This window comes from Mastigoproctus giganteus, chromosome 4 (genome assembly GCF_048544385.1).
Source record: "Mastigoproctus giganteus isolate SK-2022 chromosome 4, ASM4854438v1, whole genome shotgun sequence".
In the NCBI taxonomy this organism is placed as follows: Eukaryota; Metazoa; Arthropoda; class Arachnida; order Uropygi; family Thelyphonidae; genus Mastigoproctus; species Mastigoproctus giganteus.
This window is the reverse complement of record NC_143578.1, coordinates 243,081,791-243,106,311: the sequence shown is the minus strand read 5'-3', so window position 1 is coordinate 243,106,311 and position 24,521 is coordinate 243,081,791. Positions and strand designations below refer to the sequence as shown.

Here is a 24,521-nt window from a genome sequence, read left to right as displayed (position 1 = left end):
TATTTATAGTGTATAGCAATGTAAACCAACACAGGCTATATTAGTCTTTATAGGTTCTTTTGGCCTTATGGCCTGCTTAGTACTTTTATGCCACTGTTTTGTTTGCTTACTTCCTTTGCTGCCTCCTTTAATATAACTGGATAGATCCCATCCACCCCATTGCTATACACTATAAATATATTTATTTATAGTGTATAGCAATGTAAACCAACACAGGCTATATTAGTCTTAGGTTCTTTTGCCCTTACGGCCTGCTTAGCACTTTTATGCCACTGTTTTAAAACACTTTAAGTACCTATATAGTACCAATTATACTCTTACAGTAGTAATTATATATATATATAAAACAGGTAAAAAAAAGGAAAAGGAAAAGAAAAGAAAAGAAAATAGATGTATCTGGATGCACATGGCTACAGAACAGGATACAACTATAAAATAAGAAATAGAAATAATTGATAAAGGACACAGTAAGATGGGAAAGTTATTAACAACAACATGCCAGGCCTAATGGAAGAAGATATGAGAAGAAAAGAATGTTAAGAACCTAATAAATTAAGTGGAAATAATGGCTGAATTAATAAGCCAAATCATATTTACAAAAGCTAGAAAGGAAGTGGTAATTATTGCATATTAAAAAATAGTAATAAATGAAAATAAAAATGAGAATAATAATGAAAATAAATTGGTACATAGATCAGGTATTTCATCAGGGGACTACACCCGATCATGTACCAAAACACTGTGTTTCTATACAAACCCATGCTGATGGAGGTAGCATTAAAGAATAATAAATGTTAGGGAAAAAAAAAAAAAAAATGTTAGAAAAAAAAAAATTATTGAAACCTCCAGAAACATGAGTGAGGTAGCCCCAACGCAGTGTGTATATTTTAAGTAAAATTGTTAAATTAAAAAAGTGTAACAGGCAGCAGCATAGAAATGGGAAGTAATACAAGGTATGAGGGGGGAAAAAGTAGTAAAAAAAAGAGAGACGAATATAGCAAGAATAAGAAAAGGAGGAATGTCCAAATCGCCCTCGTATTACACTAATAGTTCATCGGACGGAAAAAGCAGAATAGAAAGTAGAAAGATGCAAAGAGAAGGAAAAGATTTTAAAGATACTAGGCAAGCTAGGTTCGTAAGTACCCAACCTCTTAGAGAGGGCCTTGGCTGTGAAGGTGTTAGTAGAAGAGGAAAATTAATACTGCTAGCCTGTGAGATGTAAAAACTAGTATAAAGAAGAATAAAATTAAATACCTTTAAAATTATGTAGCATCAATTAGTAAAATGCATAATAAACATGATTAATAAATAGAATACAAACAGGGAGAGCTATGACGACGGTGAAGTTGCTTAGTAGAAAAAAACAATGGAAGCTCTCTATAGTTAAGTGAGGAAAAGGTCCGAATAATAATAATTAAAAATAATTAAAATAAAATAAAATAAGAATGGAAATAAAAAGATAATAAAAAGGTAACTTAGAAATTGAAAAGACATGAGCATCGTTCAGAATAGAAGTCATATGATGTGATCACTTTCAAAGTGGTGGGAATACCACCATTTAAATATAGAACTATACATCTGTACAAATTATCATGTTAACCTTAATCAAAATGAGACATAGTGAAACCGAATTTATGTTTAATGAAGTCAGAAAGATTTTTAAATAAATACGATTTATAAAATTAATTGGAATATCATTTAAACATAATTTTGTATACAGGCCGTTTAAAGCTTTGACAAAAGGTGTTTGATTGCTGCTAAGATACGCAAGACGTAAAATTTGTCTATGAATGATATTTTTATGAACTCTAATGGAAATATTAGAATTCCAATTTGTTAAATAAATAACATTGAAATTAAATTGACTTCTTTTATCAAATACTTCCAAGGTATTGTAAAGAGGTGAATTATTTAAAGTAATATTTAAATAGAGAAAGTTTGCATGTTGGTTACCATTATTTTCTTTGTTTAAGGTAAGTTCAGTAGGATATATCAATTTTGCAATATTTTCAAAATGATTATTTAAAATTAAGATATCATCAACATATCTAAATGCAAAGAAATTAAGGTTTGGATTATTATGAGTATAAAGATCTTCGTAGTAGTGAAGAAATAAGTTAGAAACTATACTGGAAATTTGTGAGCCCATGGGAACTCCTATAGATTGTCTATAGGTATTAATGCCATCGTAAATATAGTTGATATAATTATTCCAGACAATCTCATCCAAGGGTAGAACGTGCTTGTATTTAAGATATAATTGATTAAGTACAGAGATAATTAAATGATGTGGCAAGGAAGTAAATAAGTTAGTAAAGTCATAAGTTTCAATACTAAAGATTTTGGCATTAGAATTAAAGATTTTAATGATGTTGTGGTTATTATTAATGATCCAGGTGGATGGAATATTAATGAAGATGGTAGTTAGTAGTTTAAAAAATTGTTTACCTGGAAGATAACAGCCACTTTTTTTGGCTCTAGTGATGAATCTAAAGCAAATTTATCTTTCTTTCTTTTTTTTTTTTTTTTTACTACTTTTTCCCCCCATACCTTGTATTACTTCCCATTTCTATGCTGCCTGTTACACTTTTTTAATTTAACAGTTTTACTTAAAATATACACACTGCATTGGGGCTACCTCATTCATGTTTCTGGAGGTTTCAATAATTTTTTTTTTTTCTAATATTTATTATTCTTTAATGCTACCTCCATCAGCATGGGTTTGTATAGAAACACAGTGTTTTGGTACATGATCGGGTGTAGTCACCTGATCTATGTACCAATTTATTTTCATTATTATTCTCATTTTTATTTTCATTTATTACTATTTTTTAATATGCATTAATTACCACTTCCTTTCTAGCTTTTGTAAATATGATTTGGCTTATTAATTCAGCCATTATTTCCACATAATTCCACTTAATTTATTAGGTTCTTAACATTCTTTTCTTCTCATATCTTCTTCCATTAGGCCTGGCACATTGTTGTTAATAACTTTCCCATCTTGCTGTGTCCTTTATCAATTATTTCTTTTTCTTATATATATATCCAATATTTTAGATATTAGAATTAAATAAATAAAAAATAAAACATAAGCCAGTAGTATGGCAAAAACTGTAGAGCAAAAATTAACATAAAAATAACCCAAAATAAAACAAACGGAAAAAGGAAAGTAAAGGTAAGACCTAAACAGTAGCCAAAAAAACCCTTATATAATTTCGCACTTTAAATTCAATTAATAAAACCAATATAAATTTAAAATAATGCCAATTACATAATAATTTAGCAGTACCTATTGTACCTATTGATTATCCTATTGTATAATGCAGTGGTTAGGCAGCATCTTGAATATTGTGTACAGTTGTAGAAGCCTAATGTCAGAAGGATGTGGATCTGTTGTAATCAGTGCAGAGAAGAGCAACTAGATTAGTCAAGGACACAAAAAGATACTCTTACCAAGAAAGACTTCAGTTCTGTAAATAGCAGTGCTTGGAAACTTTGATCAAGTCTCCCTACAGTTGTCTCCAACTGTAGGGAGACTTGGTCAAAGTGTTTAAGGCTTTAAACGGATTGAGTAAACTAAATGCTGATGGCATGCTTACTCTTTCTTGGGGCGCCTCCGTAGCCAGGTGGGCAGGAGTGCCAGTGCGTAGCACATGCTTCTTGATTAGACCGGGGTTTGAGCCCGTGACCACCAAATACGGAGGATGCAGAAAGGTCAGGGAATGACCACCGCATATCCCCGGAGCAACATGGCCTTAGTTGCTAATGCTCCTAAAAACCAAATAACAACTCTTTCTTGGATAGCACACATAAGGGGACATAAACTTAAATTGAAAAAGGATTGCTGTGGATAGAAGTGTGAAAATATTTGCTTCCAGTCAGAGGTTAATTGATTGTTTGGGACAAACTACAATCTTTATACATTTTATATACTAGTATTTTCTATTCCCTGTTGAATTGAGTCTTGATAATGTGTTGATGTTCCAAGTAGTCTTCTCTTCTGATCAATTTTTTGTTCATAAAAATTCCTACAATGAAATTCTTAAGAAAGACATATACATCCCTCAGGTATTTTAGCCACTTCTACTGAATTGAACTTGCATAATATCCGAGGCCTTATAATTCCCATCAAGAAAATGAAAACCTTTCCCTTTACTTATAATAGCTGATCATAATCTTTATCTGTATCCCCATGGATAAATGTTATAGCCAAGTTATTGAAGGTTCATCTTAACTTGAAGTTGTAATAGCAGACAATCACATTTTGTGATTGTCTGCTTTTACACATAATTATCTTTACAGTCACATTTTTATTGTCTGTTATTATGACTGTTTGCTTTTGCTTTTATTTAAATAATTGTGAAATAAATTTTGTACTTATTCTGTTTTTGCAAAAAGGTGTTTCAGAGGCAGAGGTAAGTTTTTTGTAATTACAAGTATGAGTGAATTTCACAGTAAGAAGACAGTGTAATAAGAAAATACAGGAAAAATCCTATTAAACAAATTATCTCGGGTACACAAATCATTTTGTTTTCCAAAAATTTCATTATAATGAATATTACAGAAAATTATTATTTCAAAAGAATCATTATTTGTACGAATAAATTCTGCTGCACTTTTCTAATATAAGCAATAATTTCTGTTTTAAAATAAATAATAAACAAATATGTTTACTAAAAAAAAAAGTAATATGTTCTGAGAGTATAATTTTGCAAATGTAATTTTTTATTAAAAGAAATATCATCCATTCAGAATGGTGCAGTGAATTCAACTTATCATTACTTTCACATATCAATAGGTCAATTCGTTTTTAATAGTTTACTCTTTTTTTTTTTTTTTGTCTGATATTAATACAAAAATTCAACTTCAGTGTGTGTAATCAAAAATCTGTGGGTGCCACATATTTTTTATTCCTTTGAAGAGATGGAAAACATGTTAAAGTGTGTGATAAATTCTATCACCACATATTTTAAAACATCTATTTTTTTCTTCAACCAAATGCTTCCATATCATATTTACAATATGGGCTATGCAATGCCATTCATAATTTTTGAATAAGGTTCTTTCATTAAACCAGTTCATTTCAATCACAGGCAGACTTTAAATATAATTTTTCATCAAAATTATTTTGCTCAGATGAGTTTTACAAACCACAAATAATATGGCTAGTCTGCTGGGACGAAGAAATATTTTCATTAATATGGTATTCCTTGTAATGGGATTCTGCTGTATACACAAAAATTGTTGGATTTTTATTGTTGCAGATTATTATATGCTCTCATAAATTCATAATTAAAATTTGAATTATTTGAAAGAAAGGGATTCAATGCTTATTTTAAAGAAAGGGATTCAATGACATCCTTCTTTTTTCATATTTTTGTTTTTTAGCCACAACTGAAGCGACCTAAAGTAGAGCTTGATTCATCCAAACCTGTAATTCATCCAAATCTTAATTCATCCAAACCTCCAGTTGATAATGAATCTGAGCTGTTTTTGTGGCCATCCTATCTAGAACAAGAAAAAGCTATAGCAGCACCAGCAAAATTATTTTATGAGGTAAGTAACATGCAGTTTATTTCAAATATAACAGTGCATTGCATTGCATTGTTATTTGAAATTTTATCGTTTTGTTACACATTACTTTTAATAATAAATTAATAATAATGCATTACTTATTACACCATTACTGTAACTTATTATACTGTTTATTACACATTACTTTTAATAAGGTAATAATAATGTTTTTTCCATACATTTCTGTTAATCTGAAGGTGTCATTATGTTGGTTTCTCTGTTGTGATAAAGACCAAATTTTGAATGCATAAAAAAAATGAATTCAGAAATCAAATGCAGAAATGTGTAAAATTTTCAAATTATATCAATATCTGCATTGAAGTATAACCTTTACTACTGTGTTGTACAGGGCAAGCACAGCCCAGTCTTCAAAAACTAGGCGCCTCCGTAGCCAGGTGGGAAGGAGCAGTGTGTAGCCCATGCTTCTTGATTAGACCGGGGTTCGAGCCCGTCACCACCAAATACGGAGGATGCGGAAAGGTCAGGGAATGACCACCGCATATTCTCAGAGCAATATAGCCTTAGTTGATAATGCTCCTAAAAACCAAATAACAACAACAACAATCTTCAAAAACTTTTTTTTTTTTTTAATTAAAAATGTTTCTAAATTTTTATTCAAAAATTGAGATTTAATATTGATATTAAATATTGATAATATTGCATATAGCAATCTCAAATAACATATCATTTGCATGATACAATATGCATGGTGGTGGAGAACTGAAAAACAGCGTATGTACCCTGTATGCATGAAAGATGTTTTATTTTATATGAAAACATCTATGGCGGCACTAGAGTAAAATCGCTTAAATTTTTGAATGGTTTGATCAAAAATCTTGAGACAGATTTTATTAAAGTCTGCATTTTTTTCATTCTCTGTTTTTGAACTCGTTCCTTTTCGACACGAGAGGCTTCTTAGGTGGCTTTGAAGCTTTTATTCTTGCATCATATTACTACCCACTGCTTACTCTACTGAATCAATGTTAGTGATGAGTTGGCATCATTTAGGAAGTGACATCATTTCCATATCTTAATATGAAATTACTCTACTGAATCAACTACTTACTCTACTAAATCAATATTAGTGACTGAGTTAGCATCATTAGTTAGCATCATTTAGGAAGTGACATAATTTAAAATCTAACAGCCACCTAATAGGAAGTGACATCAATCGTGTCATTTCTGCAAAAAAATTTGTTACCAATGAATTATGTCATTTCCATAAAAAATTTTAACGATCAGTTGCTTCATTTTCGTAAGAAAATTTTGTTACCAATCGATTTTATTCTAGTGCCGCCGTAGATCTTTTCACATCAAAAAGACCTAGGAGTAATTGTACAGTCCAACATGAAGTTCTGTGAGTAGTACAAATGGGCTACTAGGACACTACATGTGATTCTCAATGATATATAGCAATTTTGACAGTAGAGTCAAGGAAGTGATTATCCCATCATATAAGGTAATGATGAGCACTGCACACAGGTTTTTCCTATCTGTCACGAATTCTGAAGACGAAAGTGTGCTTCCTTACAGCAAGCCAGCTAGCTCCAAATAGAATTCTCAAATAGAAAGTTGCTTTGCTTCCCCAGGATATCAGAAGCTTTAAGTTAAATTTAATATTCAGATTTGGTAGCTGTCCAATTTTCCATCCCATAACACTATTCAGAAAATAAGTTTTTTAAACCAGTTGAAATGAATCAATTTCAAAAGAGAGAGAGAGAGATTTCCAGTACTCCCCAATATCAATGAAGGTAAAATAGATATTTTGCAGATAAGTTTTGTCATTTTGAATGTGAGAATCTACCAGACACAGTTATAATGAAGAAAGAATCGATATATAGATCCTTGCCAACTATGTGCATTGTCAGTTCCCCCAGCCACTTGACTTGGTTATTCGTTATCCCAAGTCCTTCTTGGCATCTTAATCATTCCTCATAGCAATACTTAAATGTCAGAGAATATTTAACTAGCTGAAAAGAAAACTTGAATTCAGATCAATTTCTGATGCAGATTTGGAAATGCTCTTAGCATTAGCAAAGGCACATGATGCAAGAAAGCAAGCTTATATAGCATCAGCCAAAAAACATCATAAAGGCATCTTAATCATTCCTCATAGCAATACTTAAATGTCAGAGAATATTTAACTAGCTGAAAAGAAAACTTGAATTCAGATCAATTTCTGATGCAGATTTGGAAATGCTCTTAGCATTAGCAAAGGCACATGATGCAAGAAAGCAAGCTTATATAGCATCAGCCAAAAAACAAAACAAAAAAACCACCTTATTTCACCCATCCACTTACTCCAAATGTTTGTCAAGTTCTGCCTTGAATCTGTTTAAGTTATCAACTTCTACAACGACAAATGGAAGTTTGTTCCAGCAATCAACCACCCGCTGGCTAAAGGCAAAATTCTGCACATCTGTCCTACAACCGTCCTTCCTCAATTTGAATTTATGCCTTCTCAGGTGATTATTCTGAGCAAGAGGAAGAATCCCATCATCATTGAGCATGCTCAAACCTTTCAAGGCTTTATACACCTCAATCAGATCACCTCGCAGGTGCCTAGTCTCCAGACACTGTAATTCGCAAAACTTAAACCTTTCTTCATAAGAGCAACCCTTTATTCCATTCACTAATCTTGTTGCCCTTCTCTGTACTTGTTCCAACAGGTCTACGTCCTTCTTAAAATGAGGCCTCCAGACCTGTATACAGTACTCAAGGTGTGGCCTGACCATTGCCTTATGGTCATACAAGGGGATAATCACATCCTTATCTCTGCTAGAAAAATTCCTGTATATCATTGACAAGACACTATGAGCTACTCTTGCAGACCATCTGCACTGCTCAGAAAACTTCATATCTGCCTGCACAATTACCCCTAGGTCCTTTTTGTTCTCTACCACTGTCAGTGTAGTACCACAGAGTTGATATGTCACTCTGGGGTTACTGCTTCCCATATGCAGTACTTTACATTTGTCAATGTTAAACTTCATTTGCCACCTCTCAGCCCATCTGCTCAACTTTTCTAGATCCTGTTGCAGCAGCATAGCGTCATTAACAACCCTGCCAACCTTCGTATTGTCTGCAAACTTGGACATTAAGCCTGATATATACCTTCATTTATATCATTGGTAAAGACACAAAACAACAATGGGCCCAGCACCAAACCCTGGGGGACTCCTCTAATAACATTAGTCCATGTAGAGTAGTGTCCATTAATTACCACTTCTATCTTCTCCCACTTAACCATCCCTTTATTCATAGCAGCAATTTGCCTCCAGTGCCACACTGCTCCAATTTGTGCAGCAGTCTTCCATGTGCAACAGTATCAAAAGCCTTTCTAAGATCCAAATATATGATATCAAAATTATTCTTATTCGTTTGATAAGATATCAAAATATATGATATCAAAATTATTCTTATTCCTTTGATAAGATATATGAAAATTATTCAGTTCCTTTGTGACTACATCTTAGTATCTAATCAAATTGGTGAGACAAGACTTCCCCTTAAGAAACCCATGCTGTGTTTGAGCTATAACTGAAGCCTTGTCTAGATGATCCTACAATGTTTCTTTAACTAGTGCCTCTAATTTCCCTGGAACAGAAGTTAAACTAACAGTAATTAACTAATATGTAATTTATTACATATTAGTTAATTACTGTTAGTGGAGGATCAAAGAGACCTGTGTCTCTTTGATTCTCCTTTGTGGATTGGGGTCACATTTGCACATCTCCAGCCCATGGGTACCTCCCCTGAGTCCAGAGAAGCTCTCATAATTATGGCTAAGGGTTTGCTAACTTCCTTTGCTGCCTCCTTTAATATAACTCTGCTATTCAGACTTCACTCAAGAGTGAGGTCTGAGTAGCAGTGCCATTGTTACAAACAAAACTTTACAAAACTTTGATTCTACATTTCTGAAGACATGCCAAGTACCTTTTGCTGCTGTAGTACCTTCCTTGAAGCAGTTGTATAATCAGTCGACATCTAGAAGACAAACCAAACAGAAATCCATAGACAGAGACATGTACAGTTGGGTAAGTTAATGTTTAAAAGCGTACTTGTACTAAATAATCCTCTGGTTTTAATTTCTAGTGCAGTGTGAAATTTAAAAATACCTCCTGCTTTTTTTTGGAAGGACTCTTGCTTCCTTCAATAAAACCTTCTGTTTGGCCAAAAAATCAGCTTCCTGCACACCTATAAATACCTAATCTTTTAAGCTTTTTGAAAATCAAAAGTTGTATATCGATATAATTAAATAAGGCAATGTATTCTATAAAATAATTGGAGCTTTGACCAATACATGAACAAGTGCAATCTAGTCTTAGTAGCTTTTGTGAAAAAAAAAAAAAAAAAAACCCCTTTCATATCAATGACAGGAGTTTTCACTGTGACAGTTTGTATGATATCTGACACACACACACTCTCTCTTTCTCTCTCTCTCAAGCATATATATAGCATCAGAAACAAGTAATGCCTGTGGAGCTGCGTTTCTAAACAATATCATTAAATTACCACAAAATATAATTTTTGTGTAGTTTTATTTATTTTCAGTAATTGTAGAATAGAAGTAATTCAGTACATAACAGCAATTCATTTATCTTTCATCTCTGTTTAGAACCAAACGTTTCCTCCTGCAAAAAATGGATTTAAAGTTGGAATGAAATTGGAAGGCATTGATCCAAAGCATCCATCACTGTTTTGTGTTCTAAGTGTAGCTGAGGTTTCTGGATTTAGAATGAGACTCCATTTTGATAGTTATCCAGATTCTTATGATTTCTGGTTGAATGCTGATTCTACAGACATATTTCCAGTAGGGTGGTGTGACAAGACAGGGCACAAGCTTCAGCCCCCAAAAGGTAATAAAAAGAAGTTTAAATATTCATTTGTAGTTATAATGGAAAATGCATATTTTTAAGGCATAGTTTTATGGATCACATAATAAAAATAAATAATTTTATGTTATGAAGGTAATGTACAAGTATCATTCACTTTACATTAAAAGAGACTTGTAATGATACATGGTCATTAACTATTTGTGAATTCAAAATGGGAAGCATTCAAAGAACTTATCTTGGAAGCTACTAGGCTTTACATACCAACTAAGAAATATTGTTCAAGGTTCAAGCCTAAATGGATGTCAGATGAACTAATGAGACATATGGCACAAAAGAAAAATGTATGGGCTACATATAAATTAACATGTGACACAGAAGCCTATGATAGATATAAGTTGATCTGTAACCAAGTTACAAAGGAGATTAGGCAGGCGAAGGCAGATTACGAGAAATCTTTGGCAAGGGATGCAAAGAAAAACAGCAAGGAGTTCTTTACTTATGTAAAGTCCAGAAGGAAGGGGATGAATCAGATTGGTCCACTTGATATCGATGGTTCAACTGTTCATGATCCTGCTCAGGTAGCTAACAAACTAAATGAATATTTTGCATCGGCATTCACACATGAGGAGTTATTCAGGAAGAGGAATGCCATAGATGAAGTTAACACTGGTAGTGAGCTAGATGATCTTGTAATAATTGAGAGTAAAGTGGAGGAGAAATTGATGAAGATAAATACAAGAAAGGCACCTGGGGGTGGATGGGATCTATCCAGTTATATTAAAGGAAGCAGCAAAGGAAGTAAGCAATCCGTTAGCCATAATTATGAGAGCTTCCTTGGACTCAGGGGAGGTACCCACAGACTGGAGAAATGTAACCCCAATTCACAAAGAGGATCAAAGGCTGACACAAGTAATTATAGACCTGTCAGTTTAACTTCTGTTCCAAGAAAATTAATGGAAGCACTGGTTAAAGAAGCACTGCAGGATCATCTAGACAAGAATTCAGTTATAGCTCAGACACAGCATGGTTTTGTTAAGGGAAAGTCTTGCCTGACCAATTTGATTGGATACTATGATGCAGTCACAAAAGAGCTAGATGCAGGGAATAACTTTGATATTATATATTTGGATCTTAGAAAGGCTTTTGATACTGTTGCATATGGAAGACTGCTGCACAAATTGGAGCAGTGTGGCATTGGTGGCAAATTGTTGCTATGGATAAAGGGATGGCTGAGTGGCAGAAGACAGAGTGGTAATTAATGGACACTGCTCATCGTGGACTAATGTTATTAGTGGAGTCCCTCAGGGTTCAGCGTTGGGTCCATTGTTGTTTTCTGTATTAATAAATAATATTGATGATGGTATATCAAGCTTAATGTCCAAGTTTGCAGAACGATACAAAGGTTGGCAGGGTTGTTAAGTACTCTACTGATGCTATGCTGCTGCAACAGGATCTGGAAAGGTTGAGCAGATGGGCTGAGAGGTTGCAAATGAAGTTTAACATTGACAAATATAAAGTACTACGTATGAGAATCAGCAACCCCAGAGCAACCCATCAACTCTGTGATACTACACTGACAGTGGTAGAGAATGAAAAGGACCTGGGGGTAATTGTGCAGGCAGATATGAAGTTCTCTGAGCATTGCAGATGGGCTGCAAGAGTATCTCATGGTGTCTTATCAATGATATACAGGAATTTTTCTAGCAGGGATAGGGAGGTGATTATTCCCTTGTATAAGGCAATGGTCAGGCTGCACCTTGAGTACTGTAGGATGTAGAGCTGCTGGAACAAGTACAGAGAAGGGCAACAAGGTTAGTGAATGGAACGAAGGGTTGCTCTTATGAAGAAAGGCTTAAATTTTGCAAATTATAGTGTCTGGAGACTAGGCACCGTCGAGGTGATCTGATAGAGGTGTACAAAGCCTTGAATGGTTTGAGCATGCTCAGTGCTGATGGGATACTGCCTCTTGCTCAGAATAATCATCTGAGAGGGCATAAATTCAAATTGAAGAAAGACAGATGTAGGATAGATGTGTGGAAATTTGCCTTTAGCCAGCGGGTAGTTGGTTTGTGGACCAGACTTCCATCCCTTTTTGTGGAAGTTAATAGCCTAAATAAATTTAAGGCTCAGCTGGACAGGTATTTCGAAAGAACGGAGGGGTGAAGTGGAAGGTTTTTTTGTTTTTTGGCTGATGCTGCATAAGCTTGCTTTCTTGCATCATATGCCTCTACTAATGCTAATTTAACCAATCGTGGATGAGGAAATGTACTTACCGAGATCAAATTTTTTGTGATTCCAGTCTTGAACTTTTTTTTATACTAGTACTATACAGGAAGAAAAGAAGGATTGCAAAATTCTCCTAAAGTATATTATGCACTGAAATCAGTTAAAGGTAAAAATATGTAGTCACTGTGGCCAAACAAAAACTAAACTCCACCTCTCTTTGCTCATATTAAGCATTAGACCTGTGCTTTATACAGTATAAGTTAAGCTATTCAAGTACATGGAGATTTGTTGCTAGGCATTTGCAGGCTTTATGTTGGGTTTTTTCTTCTGTTAGTTAATTGCTGCTGAGCTAGGCTGTTGTTGTGTGGGGCTTTGTCTGGTAGGGGTGAGCAAAGTTACAGTTTTCAGGTTTTTGCTATGAACCTGTGATGTTGACTGAGAAATAGGATTCTGTTTGATGGTAACTGTGGAGACAAAAGATGTGATTATGTTGGATTCTGAGAAGAGGTTGTCAATGAAAGAATGGATTTTTTTTTAATCATTTGTTGTTTGATGATATTGACAAAAGGCTTTTTGTTTGTTAGAATTCTTATTGGTTTATTGAATAAGATATGCTTTCTTGAGTTTACAGAATCTCAGTTATTGGTTGATTCCACTACTGCTCATCTCAGATGCCAAAATTATTCGCTGTATGATTCCTTTCGCCTCCAAGGTGGTACTTTTGCATATGTCCGTTCTGATATTCCCTGTTGTCTTCTGTTCATCTGTTGTCTCTACCGTTCTCCCAACTCCACTAATCACTTGGAGCTCTTTGACTTCCTCTCTTTGCAACTTGACTTTCTCCAGTCCAACTTTCCTAACAGTGAGGTAATTTTCCTTGGTGATTTTAATGTTCACAACTCCAGCTGGCTTCTGTTTTCTAGTCACACCGACCCAGCAGGTCGAGATGCTAAGGCTTTTGCAATTACTAATGACCTAGCACAGATTGTTCATTTACCTACAAGAATACCAGACAATCCCAATCATATAGCCAGCACGCTTGATCTTTTTCTCAACCCTTCTAAGTACACGGTCAAAGTGAGAGGTCCTTTCGGCACTTCAGATCACAACTTGGTGATTGTTTCTTCTCCAATGGAGCCTTTATCTCATGGCTATTCCCAACCTTGTGTTGTTTGGCATTACAAGAATGCAAAATGGGATTACCTGCGAGATTTCTTTTCTTTTTTTCCTTGGTCGGATTACTGTTTCAAAACTTCTGATGTCAACGTTTGCTCAGATAGTGTCAGTGAAATTATTCTTGCAGGAATGGAATCCTTTATGCCACATTCCACTTTAAAATCTCGTCATTTATCTAAACCTTGGTTTTCCAATAAATGTACTAAGGCTGTTCAAGAGAAGAACGTTGCATATCGTAATTGGCTTGTTTCTAATTCTTCAGTTTCATTTTCTGCCTACACCAAAGTTCGCAACAATTGTAAAGCAGTTATTAATCAGTCCAAACTAGAGTTTGAACAGGCTAAGAGTAGAAAACTTGCTTCTTGCCCTAATGGTAGCCGAGCAATCTGGTCTCTTGCCAAAGCTGTTGGCTGCAACTTTTGCCCATCCCTGCTCTCACCTCTGTCCAAAACAGATGGTTCTGTTGTCACTTCAGCCAAGGATAAAGCTGACCTGCTAGCATCCCATTTTTCTTCCAACTCATGTAGTAATGATCTTGGTAAAACACATCCCACCATTCCCAACACGCTCCGTTCAATGCTTCCTGTGGTATTCCGTCAAAAGGATGTCAGAAGGATTTTGACGAATCTTGATGCTAAGAAAGCTCCAGGTCCCGATGGTATTTCTCCACTTGTTCTCAAAACCTGTGCTCCTGAACTTATTCCTATTCTTTGCCGCCTTTTTTCACTTTCTTATTCCAAAGGTGTTTTTCCTTCTGCTTGGAAATTTGCTCATATCCAGCCAGTTTCTAAAAAGGGTGACAAATCCCTCCCATCCAATTATCATCCCATTGCAATTACTTCTACTCTTTCTAAAGTAATGGAGAAATCAATTAACCGCCAACTCTTAAAATACGTAGTAACATTCCGTCTGATCAATGATCGCCAGTATGGATTCCGTCAGTGTCGATCCAATTGTGATATTCTGGCTTATGTTACCCATTTATGGACTAATTCAATGGAAAGGTTCGGTGAAACACAAGTAGTTGCTCTTGATCTCAAAGGCTTTCGATAGTGTTTAGCATAAAGGTCTTCTAAACAAGCTTCCATCTTATGGTTTGCCAACTGTTTTTAGTAATTGGTTATCCAGTTTTCTCTCTGATCATTCACTGAGGGTTATGGTAGATGTCTCTCTGTCTTCTAACTTCTCCACTAATGCCGGTGTCCCCCAAGGTTCAGTTCTTTCCCACACTCTTTTCCTCTTGTATATTAATGACCTTCTTCCATTGACTGGCAATCCTATCCATAGTTTTGCCGATGATAGCACATTGCATTCTACTTTCCATTTTGAAAAACCTTGCCCTGCTCAATCAGCTTCAACTTCTCGAAAATCTGCTACCAATTCCTTAAATGCCGATCTTCTGGTAATTTTCCATTGGGAAAATGACAAATTAGTTGATTTCAACCCTTCTAAAACTCAGTCTTGTCTTATTTCTCACAAAAAGGATTCTTCTGCTCCTATGCTTATCTTTAGTGACACTCCAATTTCTAGGCAAAATGATATATCTCTTTTGGGGATTACCCTGACTTCTAATCTCTCTTGGCACAAGCACATTACAAATATTGCTTCCTCTGCAACCAAAAAACTTGGTTTTCTCTTTTGCTATCGGCGTTATTTTTCTTCTAAACAGCTGCTCACTCTGTATAAATCGCAAATCCGCCCTGCCATGGAATATTGTTCCCATATCTGGTCCTAATTTGTACCCAAAATGTAGGTTATAATCATTCTGCTGTATGTTTTTATTTATTTATTTATTTTTTGGTTGGCCTTGCAATCTGGGGTAGTGACCCCAAAACCTCTCTCAGGCTTCTTGATACCATTCAGAAGAGGGCAGTTAGGTTTATTAATGATTCATCTCTAACAGAGTCTCTCCACTCGCTGTCACATAGACATACTGTTTCTGCTGCATGCCTCTTCTACAGATACTTCCATGGGCACTGTTCTTCTGAATTGGCTTCTATAATTCCCGCTCTCTCTCTCTCTCTCTCTCTCTTTCTTTCAAAACAGTCCGAACGCGTGCCACCACCAGCCAACATCCATTTACTGTCCAACTTCAAACTCACAGAACCAACTTTTCATCATCCTCATTTATTCATTCAACTGCCGTTTTCTGGAACAACCTTCCTTCATACGTATTTCCTGAAAATTACAGTGTACAGAAGTTCAAGTCCAATGTCAACAAATATCTTCTTTCGCCTTCTCAACCTCCAACCCAAGCACGGTACTTCGTACTATTGGTTCTAATACCTCTCGTGTTTGGGGTTTACATAAAAACAAAAAAAAAAAAAAAAAGCTTGCGGAATTGTTGTAGCCATCTCTATTCAGAATGCTAGTATGTTGAAAAATTGATAGAATGGCCCAAAAGGAAAAAGGAAGTGATACCTGTAATAATGGTTCCTGGAGAACATTAATAGGTCTGGTGTTCTTTAATTCTTCTTTCTAATTTATGAGATGCTGACCATTGTAAATATGGCTACACTGGCAGATTTACTTTTGACAGGTTAAGTCCATAGTGTACCCAAAATGTAGGTTATAATCATTCTGCTGTATGTTTTTTTTTTATTTTTTGGCTGGTCTTGCAATTTTATGGCTAAGATTTTTGCTGCACAAAATTGAAATGTGATTTGGTGATTTGTTGTGGAAGTTTGAATTCGCTTCTGGGGATTTTGAAATTTTAATACTAAATCCTTTATGAATTTGTTAATGGAATTATAAATATGTCAGATATTCAGTAACAGCTGAAGACCCATCTGAGGGCTTCAGGGTTGGAACAAATTGAATTCCTAATGAATTCTGTCTCCTTTGATGAACGATAGTAAGAAAATGCCAAACCTTAACAGTGTCGATGTTTGTGAAAACTGTAGTGTGAATGGTGTTATCAAATTTGATGAGGAGGTCACCAAACAGTGGACCTCTTCACCAAATTTGTAGTTTTGCAGAACTTATTATACCTTTTAAGTTTTAATAAAATTTCAAAATTTCAAAAGATGCTATGTATTTTATGCCTTTTCATTTTCAAAAATAAAAAAAATATTAATTCTGATGAAAATCGTTTTAGGTGTGAAATAGAGACATCAGCTCTTATTCTTTTCCATTTTTCAGTTTAAAAATTAAGTATGCAAAATTTCAAACATGTACATATATTTTTGCTTTTATGTATGTAAATATTATTAAAAATTACAAAAACATATATGTATTTGGCACTTAACTACTTCTGCTTTCCCAGGTGGGAAGGAGCAGCAGTGCGTAGCACACGCTTCTTGATTAGACCGGGGTTTGAGTCCGTCACCACCAAATACGGAGGATGCGGAAAGGTCAGGGAATGACCACCGCATCTCCCGGAGCAATATGGCCTTAGTTGCTAATGCTCCTAAAAAAAAAATCAAATCAATCAAATAACTTCTGCTTTCAGTTTTATTTTAAACCTGGCATGTTTTACAGTGTGCATGAAATTTGAATCTGCACATCCTGTGTGCAGATTCTTTGCAAGTGACACAGAACTCTTTTTAAATCTCTGGATGCCAGAGATTTAAAAAGTGTGTGGGGAGTGGTCTGTTGTGTAGCATTATGTTCTGTTGTTTCTCTGACCATTTAGCCGTTGGGCCCCTACTGGAACCTGCCATTGCCCAACTTGGCCACAAGGAGGTAGGTCAGGTACCAGTAGATTATTAAGTACTCTGGCAGGCTCCACCACCTAATTTCCAAGGATTTCAGTGGCAAGGCCTATAATAAAAAAAAAAAAAAGGGGGGGGGGTTAACACTAGAATTTGGCCGAAAGAGATTTATAAGAAAGCAGTAGAATTTAGACATTGATTAGAATTTGGTGGCATTGTTAGAGGTGTACTCAGTCGGTTTAGTGAGGGGGGGGGACTGAAGACTGGGGGAAAACAGGTAGAAGGATGGGAATGATAGTGGGCATCCCCAAAGAGGTCAGTGGAGACAAGCCCCGTCAGGCGAGGAGACAGAGACCTGTCTCCTCCCTCCCCTGCCCTGGAATGGGGTTTTAAAGGGAACTGGGTTAGAGTACCCAGTTCAGATCGCCAAATGCCTTGTCGGCAGCAAAGCTGCAGTATGTCTTCGTCGGTGATGGTTGTCATGTCCATGTAGTGTCGAATCTGGTAGGAAGGTCAAACTGCCCATCCCGCTCTGGGGTGGGACATGTTAGCTGGCAGTAGGGAACCCACCAGGCGAAGGGGTGGGAGAGACACACATTTGCTTTATTCATAATCTGCATTCTCATTCTATTTGCATTCTATTTTTATATTTTTTTTCTTATATATATTTTTTTCCCCCGTTTTATATATATATATATATATTTATTTATTTTTTTTTTTTCACTCACTCATTCATCTTTTTCTCACACACCGGGGGGGGATGTAATGATGTGTAGTGCAAATTTAAATACTAATTTAAACTATGGTTAGTGTGTGCTTAACTGTAGCATTTATGGTTTGTGTTCTTTTTCTCACGCACTTACACTTTCATTCATTCTTCTGGCTTTCGTTTCATTTATTCGACTCTTGCTCTCTGCACTGCACTTTCTGGCCACCTCAGCTTACTGTTATTCTTCAGTTGTGGTGCAGGTGTAGCCGCACCACAACTTCAAATTGAGGAAAGACAGTTGTAGGATAGATGTGTGGAAGTTTGCCTTTAGCCAACGGGTAGTTGATTGCTGGAACAGACTTCGATCTTTTGTTGTGGAAGTTGATAGCCTAAATAAATTTAAGGCTGAGCTGGACAGGTATTTGGAATGAATGGAGGGATGAAATGGGAGCAGTATTTTTTTTTTTTTTTTTTTGTTTGGTTGATGCTGCATAAGCTTGCTTTCTTGCATTGTATGCCTCTGCTAATGCTACTGCAAGTTTTTTGCAGGCCAGAGGAGAATGCAGTGATAGTGTTTGTGTCATTAGTATATATAAAGTAAGTTATTATTAACTTTGTATTCTTTCGGCCAATTACATTCACTCTCTCTTTCCTTCATGGGTCACTCTTTCTTTCACCAAAACTGCCATTCATGCTCTTTTACCATAATTCCTAGTTCACTCAGCACCCAGCCTATTCATTCTGTCTTTCATTCTACATTGCATCCCCTTGCTATTAGCTTACTGATATTTTTCAGCTAATCTGCTTCCCTGGCTGCCTGTACATCTCCCTCCCGCCAGCGTGGTTACTTACAAGTGTAATTCAAAAAATAAGTTACACTTGACCATTGTAGCCCAAGAGACATTTATTGAGGTATATAACATTATGCAATAGAAAGCACATACCTTGCACTACTTTTCCACATAGGCACCAAGTTGGTGTAAACACTTCTCGGAATATGTGACTAAATGTTTTATTCCCTGATGGTAGAAATCCACTCCTTGGTCATTGAACTGCTGTTTGCACCCACTCATCATTTGCAAATCATTTTCCCCTAGATGTTCTTTCAGCTTACCGAAGATGTGATAGTCACAAGGTGAAAGATTGGGACTTTACGTTGGATGTTGCCATACCTCCCATCCAAAACTTTGGAGCAAGTGTCGTGTTGTGTGGGTGCATTGTGTGGCATGGCATTGTCCTGAATGAGAACAACACCTTTGCTTAACTTTCTAGGCCTCTTGTTTTTCCTGGCTGTACGCAAAGTACATGCCCTTGCATTTTCCCCATGCACTGCCGTTATTTCATGATGAATCTTGGAACAATTCAGACATTTCGCTCACAAAAATCATACTGTTCCACGTATCTCGAACTTGGAGTAACATTCTAGCTGATGTGCCATTATGAACGCTTGCTCCCACACAACTGTTACCGCTACGTCAATGAAACTCACCTACCAGGGGGGCGCATGATACGAACTCCATTCTGTGCAGGTGCCACATTTGTTGCACAATTATACCAAGAGATAGCAGCAGGTGTAACTTATTTTTTGAATGCCCCTCTTTTGGTGTGGGGCCCCAGTTTCTACACATGGCAGGGTTGTCCTGGAGGGTTTTACCATGTCAGGTTTCTGTCAGGGCACAGAATACTGCTATCTTGCCAGTTTTTAAGTTTTTAAGTCATTGTTTGGGCATGGTGGGAAATGTGGGAAATTTTAACTATTCATTATTATTTAATTGCTGAGGAGCTGAATTGCCATTCTTTGGATAGTTCTGCGCATTTCAAATACTTTCTGTGTGAAGGATGTAAAGGCTTTATAATTTTCCTCTTCTGTGATGAACCGATATTCTTCTTCCCTGGGAAGGGGCCAATCTGTGCTATTAGCTCTGTTCTGGGGATGTCATATATTATACATTCATATAGAATGTGTGCCCAGTCTTCACTCTTGCCACAGGTGCAGTTTGGGTCATCAGTCATCCCTAAGGAAGTTAGTTTTGCCTTTAGGGAGCCGTGACCTGTCAATATAAATGTTGCAAAAAGTCCAGTGGCATACCACTTAGGCGGCTTTGGGCTACCCATTGCCACCTGTGGCAGAAACCGTTTGGTAACCAGATCTCTCGTTTCCTGCTCCCACTTTGTTTGCCATAGCTCATGGAGCTTTATAGCTATTCTTTTTCTTTCAGCATTGAAGGTGTTGGCTGTATCAAAGGCTGTCCCCAGAAATTCTGTGGGTATGCCCTTTTTAAATCTATAATATAAGCCTCTTTTGGCTACTTCCAGGTAAAGTGGGAGAGCTCCGGCCAGCAACTGCAGCACAAGTGTGCTTACTGTGTGACATGCTCTGGTAATAGTGAGTAGTGTTGTCCTTTGTATCAATTTTAATTTATTCCTATTTCTTACTATGGCCGAGCGTGTGAACCATGCACTGGCTCCATATGTGATAACAGGTAGGAACATTGCACGGTTTATGATTACCAGGGTCTTTCTTTTGAACCCCAGTCTGCTCGACTGATCCTGGCAATCCTATATGCATAATTTCTCACATTCAAGTAGGTCAAATGGGGATAAAAAGTTAATTTAGAATCAAAGATCACTCCAAGATATTTTAGCTCTGTTACCATTTTTATAGTGGTTGTGTTAATTTTGATTTATCAACATCTTATGTCCAAATTGCCTTTTAGAAGTATTTGTTTGGTTTTATCAGGCAATATTTTGAGCATGTGCATTTGTGCCCACTTGCAGCTGGAAGAGGGTGGCCTTTGATCTTTGCTCAACAACCACTTGCGTGTTACCTTTTACAAGGAAAATCATGTCATCTGCAAAGGCTAGGCTTTCCACGGGGCCCAGATCCAAGGCCAGAAATTCATCCAGAACAATGTTTCAGAAGAAAGGGCCAAGGATTGAACCCTGTGGGGCAGCCTTTATTCACAGGGCGTGTCAATTCCTGGAACCTTGTGTTTACTGAGAAACTTCTGTCTGTAAGGTAGCTGTTTATTACCTTATAGAGGTTTTGTGGGGAATTTGCCTGGCAGAGTCTCCTAAGGACACTAGGCCACCTGAGTGAGTCAAATGCTCCAGAAAAGTTTAATAGAGATTGCCAGCATATATTTCTCCTCTGAGTTTTTAACTGTTGTCAGTAGGTGGTGCATGGCATCCATAGAGTTGCCCTGCTTAAAACCTACTGATTGTTGCAATGTAAACCTGCTTCCATGTAGTATTGAGCTAATCTACTATATATTAGTCTTTCACATATTTTTTTTCACCTATAGTCTTTCATATTTTCCCTAGTACAGGGAGTAGGGCTATTGGTCTATATGATTTGTGATCAGTAGGCGGTTTCTTGGGGTTTTTGAGAATTAATTTCTGAGAATTAATTTGTCTGGTACTATTTCTATTAATTTTTTGATAATCTCAACCTCTAAGAGGTCAAAACCTGGGCATTTATTGTTTTTGGCTTTAGATAGTGCTATTTCTAAGTCTTGGCAATTGAACCTCTTCAGTGGCATTGAATCCATATTCAGTGTTTTCTTTTATAATGTCTAGCTGATTGGGGAAATGATCCCTGGTTTCAGTCTGAATAATACTGTCTAGGATGTTATTTACAGAATCCGCCTACACAGGGTTGGGGTTCCATCTGGTTTGACAGTAGTTTCCAAGACATCGCCTCTTGGCAGCTTGTTGGTCACTATTTTGTGGACAACTCCCCAAGGGTTATTGTTTCCAATAGTTCCCACCAAGTGCCTCCAGAATTCCTTTTTCTTGTCTCTTATGAGGCAAGAAAAAGGATGAAAAAACTCGCATGGTTCTGCTCAGTGAAAGTAGAAGGCCGACTGCAAAAATATTTGGTACATTGATAGCATATGCCCCTTTGGTCAAGTACCTAGGAGTTTATGTGGATGAAAGGGTGTCCTTTTTGCCTCATGTGCAGAAATTAAGAGATATAGTGAGGATGATTTATTTAAAAATTAGGAAAGCCACAAGGGTAGAATGGGGAGTGAAAGGCAAGTCCTTAGACCTCTATAAATGTATATTTGTACTGATTGTGACATATGCATGTGGGGCTTGGGGTCATAGTGACTAATAGCCACATTAAAAGAAGTCTTATTTCAGCACAGAGATTTGCCCTTCTGGCGTGACGCGGTCCTGCAGAACTGTTTCAAATGATGCTCTGCAAGTTATTGCAGGAAAGGACAATGGAATATGCGATTAAGAATAATAAGAGAATAGAACTTATGGGAATAAAATCATGTAGAGAAGAGGGAAGAGAGTATGGAAGACATGATTTGAAAGTAGAAAAGAAAAGGTTACAGCAAGATATAGATTGTATATGGCAGGAAAGATGGAGTGGTTCTGTTAAGGGGCATGTTACCTTTGCCTTTCTGCCTGGGGTGAAAACTATGAAAGAGATTTCATCTTGGTCTGGTCTAGGAATGTTCCAATCAATGTTAATAACTGGGCATGGGTTAAAGAAAAGACTGGTAGAGCTTGGTGTAGAAGAAAATCCAATTTGTATTTGTGGGATGGTAGAGGATATAGAGCATATTTTACGGCAGTGTGTAAGATATGATATACCAAGGAATATGTTAATTAGGCAGATTGGCTCCGACTCATACACCTGGAGTGACTTGTTTAAGAATAGAGAATAGAATGAAGCTTTTGCTGAGTTTGCTAGAGAAGTAAGCAGGATTAGACAATTGTAAAAATTTGTATATATGTAAATAGTGTTTTTATGGAGTTTTAGTTGGAATTGGAATTTATTGATCTTATACTTTATAGTTGTATAAAAAGGAAATGTTGAAAAAAAGTACAAAATACAAAAATATATACAGTGAAACTTCTCCTAACGGACACCTGTCGTTAACGGACATCTCTGTACAACGGACATTTTCAAATTCCCCAATTCACCTCCATTGGTTTTAACGTGTTTGCAGCTTCTGTCTAGCGGACATTCTCTGTAACGGACGCGGACAGGCAATCTGCACTGTTTCGTTTAGATTAGCACTTAATTTGATCTCCCCATAACGGACTGCGGGAGAGCTCACGGCCCTTTTTCTAGGAACGTTTCTTCCACGTATTGCCTCAATCGTGTGTTTATTTTCTATTTCATTTTCTCTGAATTTTATCAAGGTTTACGTCGCGGTTCTAAACCCTTTTTCAAGAATTTTAAGGCACGTGTAAAACTTCTGATGAATTCGGTGTGTGCGGGGGGGGGTATGGTTGGCCTTTCGTCTTTTCAGTTTTCAGTTTTGTTCAGTGTCATGTGTCATGTGAAGTGCACAATGTCTTCTCGTAAACATTTAACTTTAAAAGATAAAGTCGAACTCATTAATGCGTATGATCGGCAAAAAAATAGTGTTCGCAATCTCGCTGCAAAATTCAAAATCGGGAAGACGCAGGTAAGCGACATCATAAAGAAAAAAAAATTAACTGCTCAAAAAATTTTGGCAACACGGAAATGATCAGGTTCAAAAATCATTCCCGAAAATTGTTGGACTTCAAATTTGTCGCACACGTGCTAAAAAAATTCCCATTAATGGGCCTATTATTAGGGAAAAGGCTTTGGAGGTTGCGAAATCTATGGGAGTAAATGAGTTCAAAGCTTCTGTGGGATGGCTAGACAAGTTCAAAACTCGGCATAAAATTTCTTGGAAAACCGTAAGTGGTGAAGGTGGATCTGTTGATACTGGGGGTTGTAACAGAGTGGACCGTCAAATTGGAAGATTTATGTCGTGATTTTGAAGCTAAGGATATTTACAACTGTGACGAAACAGGGTTGTTTTTTTAAAGCTTTTCCTGAAAAAATAATGAGTCTTAAAAACGAAAAGTGCCAGGGCGGAAAAATTTCTAAGGAACGCTTGACTGTACTATTGTGTACAAATATGCTGGGAGACTTTGAACAACCTCTTGTTATAGGAAAACCACAAAATCCTTGTTGTTTCAAGGGCATAAAGTTGAATCTTTTGAATGTTGACTGGAAGTCTAATAAAAAAGCGTGGATGACACGAGATATCATGAGCGAATGGATAAGTCACTTTAATCAAAACATGATTCGTCAAAACAGAAAAATTATTCTTTTCATGGATAATGCTGCATCTCACCCGCACATTGAATTGTCTAACATTCAAATCGTTTTTCTGCCACCAAACACATCTGCAGAGTGTCAGCCCTTGGATCAAGGGATAATAAAAAATTTTAAACTTCACTACAGAAAACGTGTTTTAAGACATCTCATTGCAAACATGAACGATGTAACATGTGCGAGTGACCTTGAAAAGAAAATCAGCATCCTAGATGCGATTCAATGGA

General features: G+C 36.4%; 1 protein-coding gene across 1 annotated transcript in view; it reads left to right on the top strand.

Annotated features, from left to right (window-relative positions):
- Positions 1–24,521, top strand: part of l(3)mbt (lethal (3) malignant brain tumor) — a 195,801-nt gene that overhangs the window by 111,063 nt on the left and 60,217 nt on the right. Inside the window, exons 8-9 of the mRNA XM_090372140.1 lie at positions 5,392–5,559; positions 10,196–10,436. Coding sequence (XP_090228266.1) covers positions 5,392–5,559; positions 10,196–10,436 — 409 coding nt within the window. The remainder of the gene's footprint in view (positions 1–5,391; positions 5,560–10,195; positions 10,437–24,521) is intronic.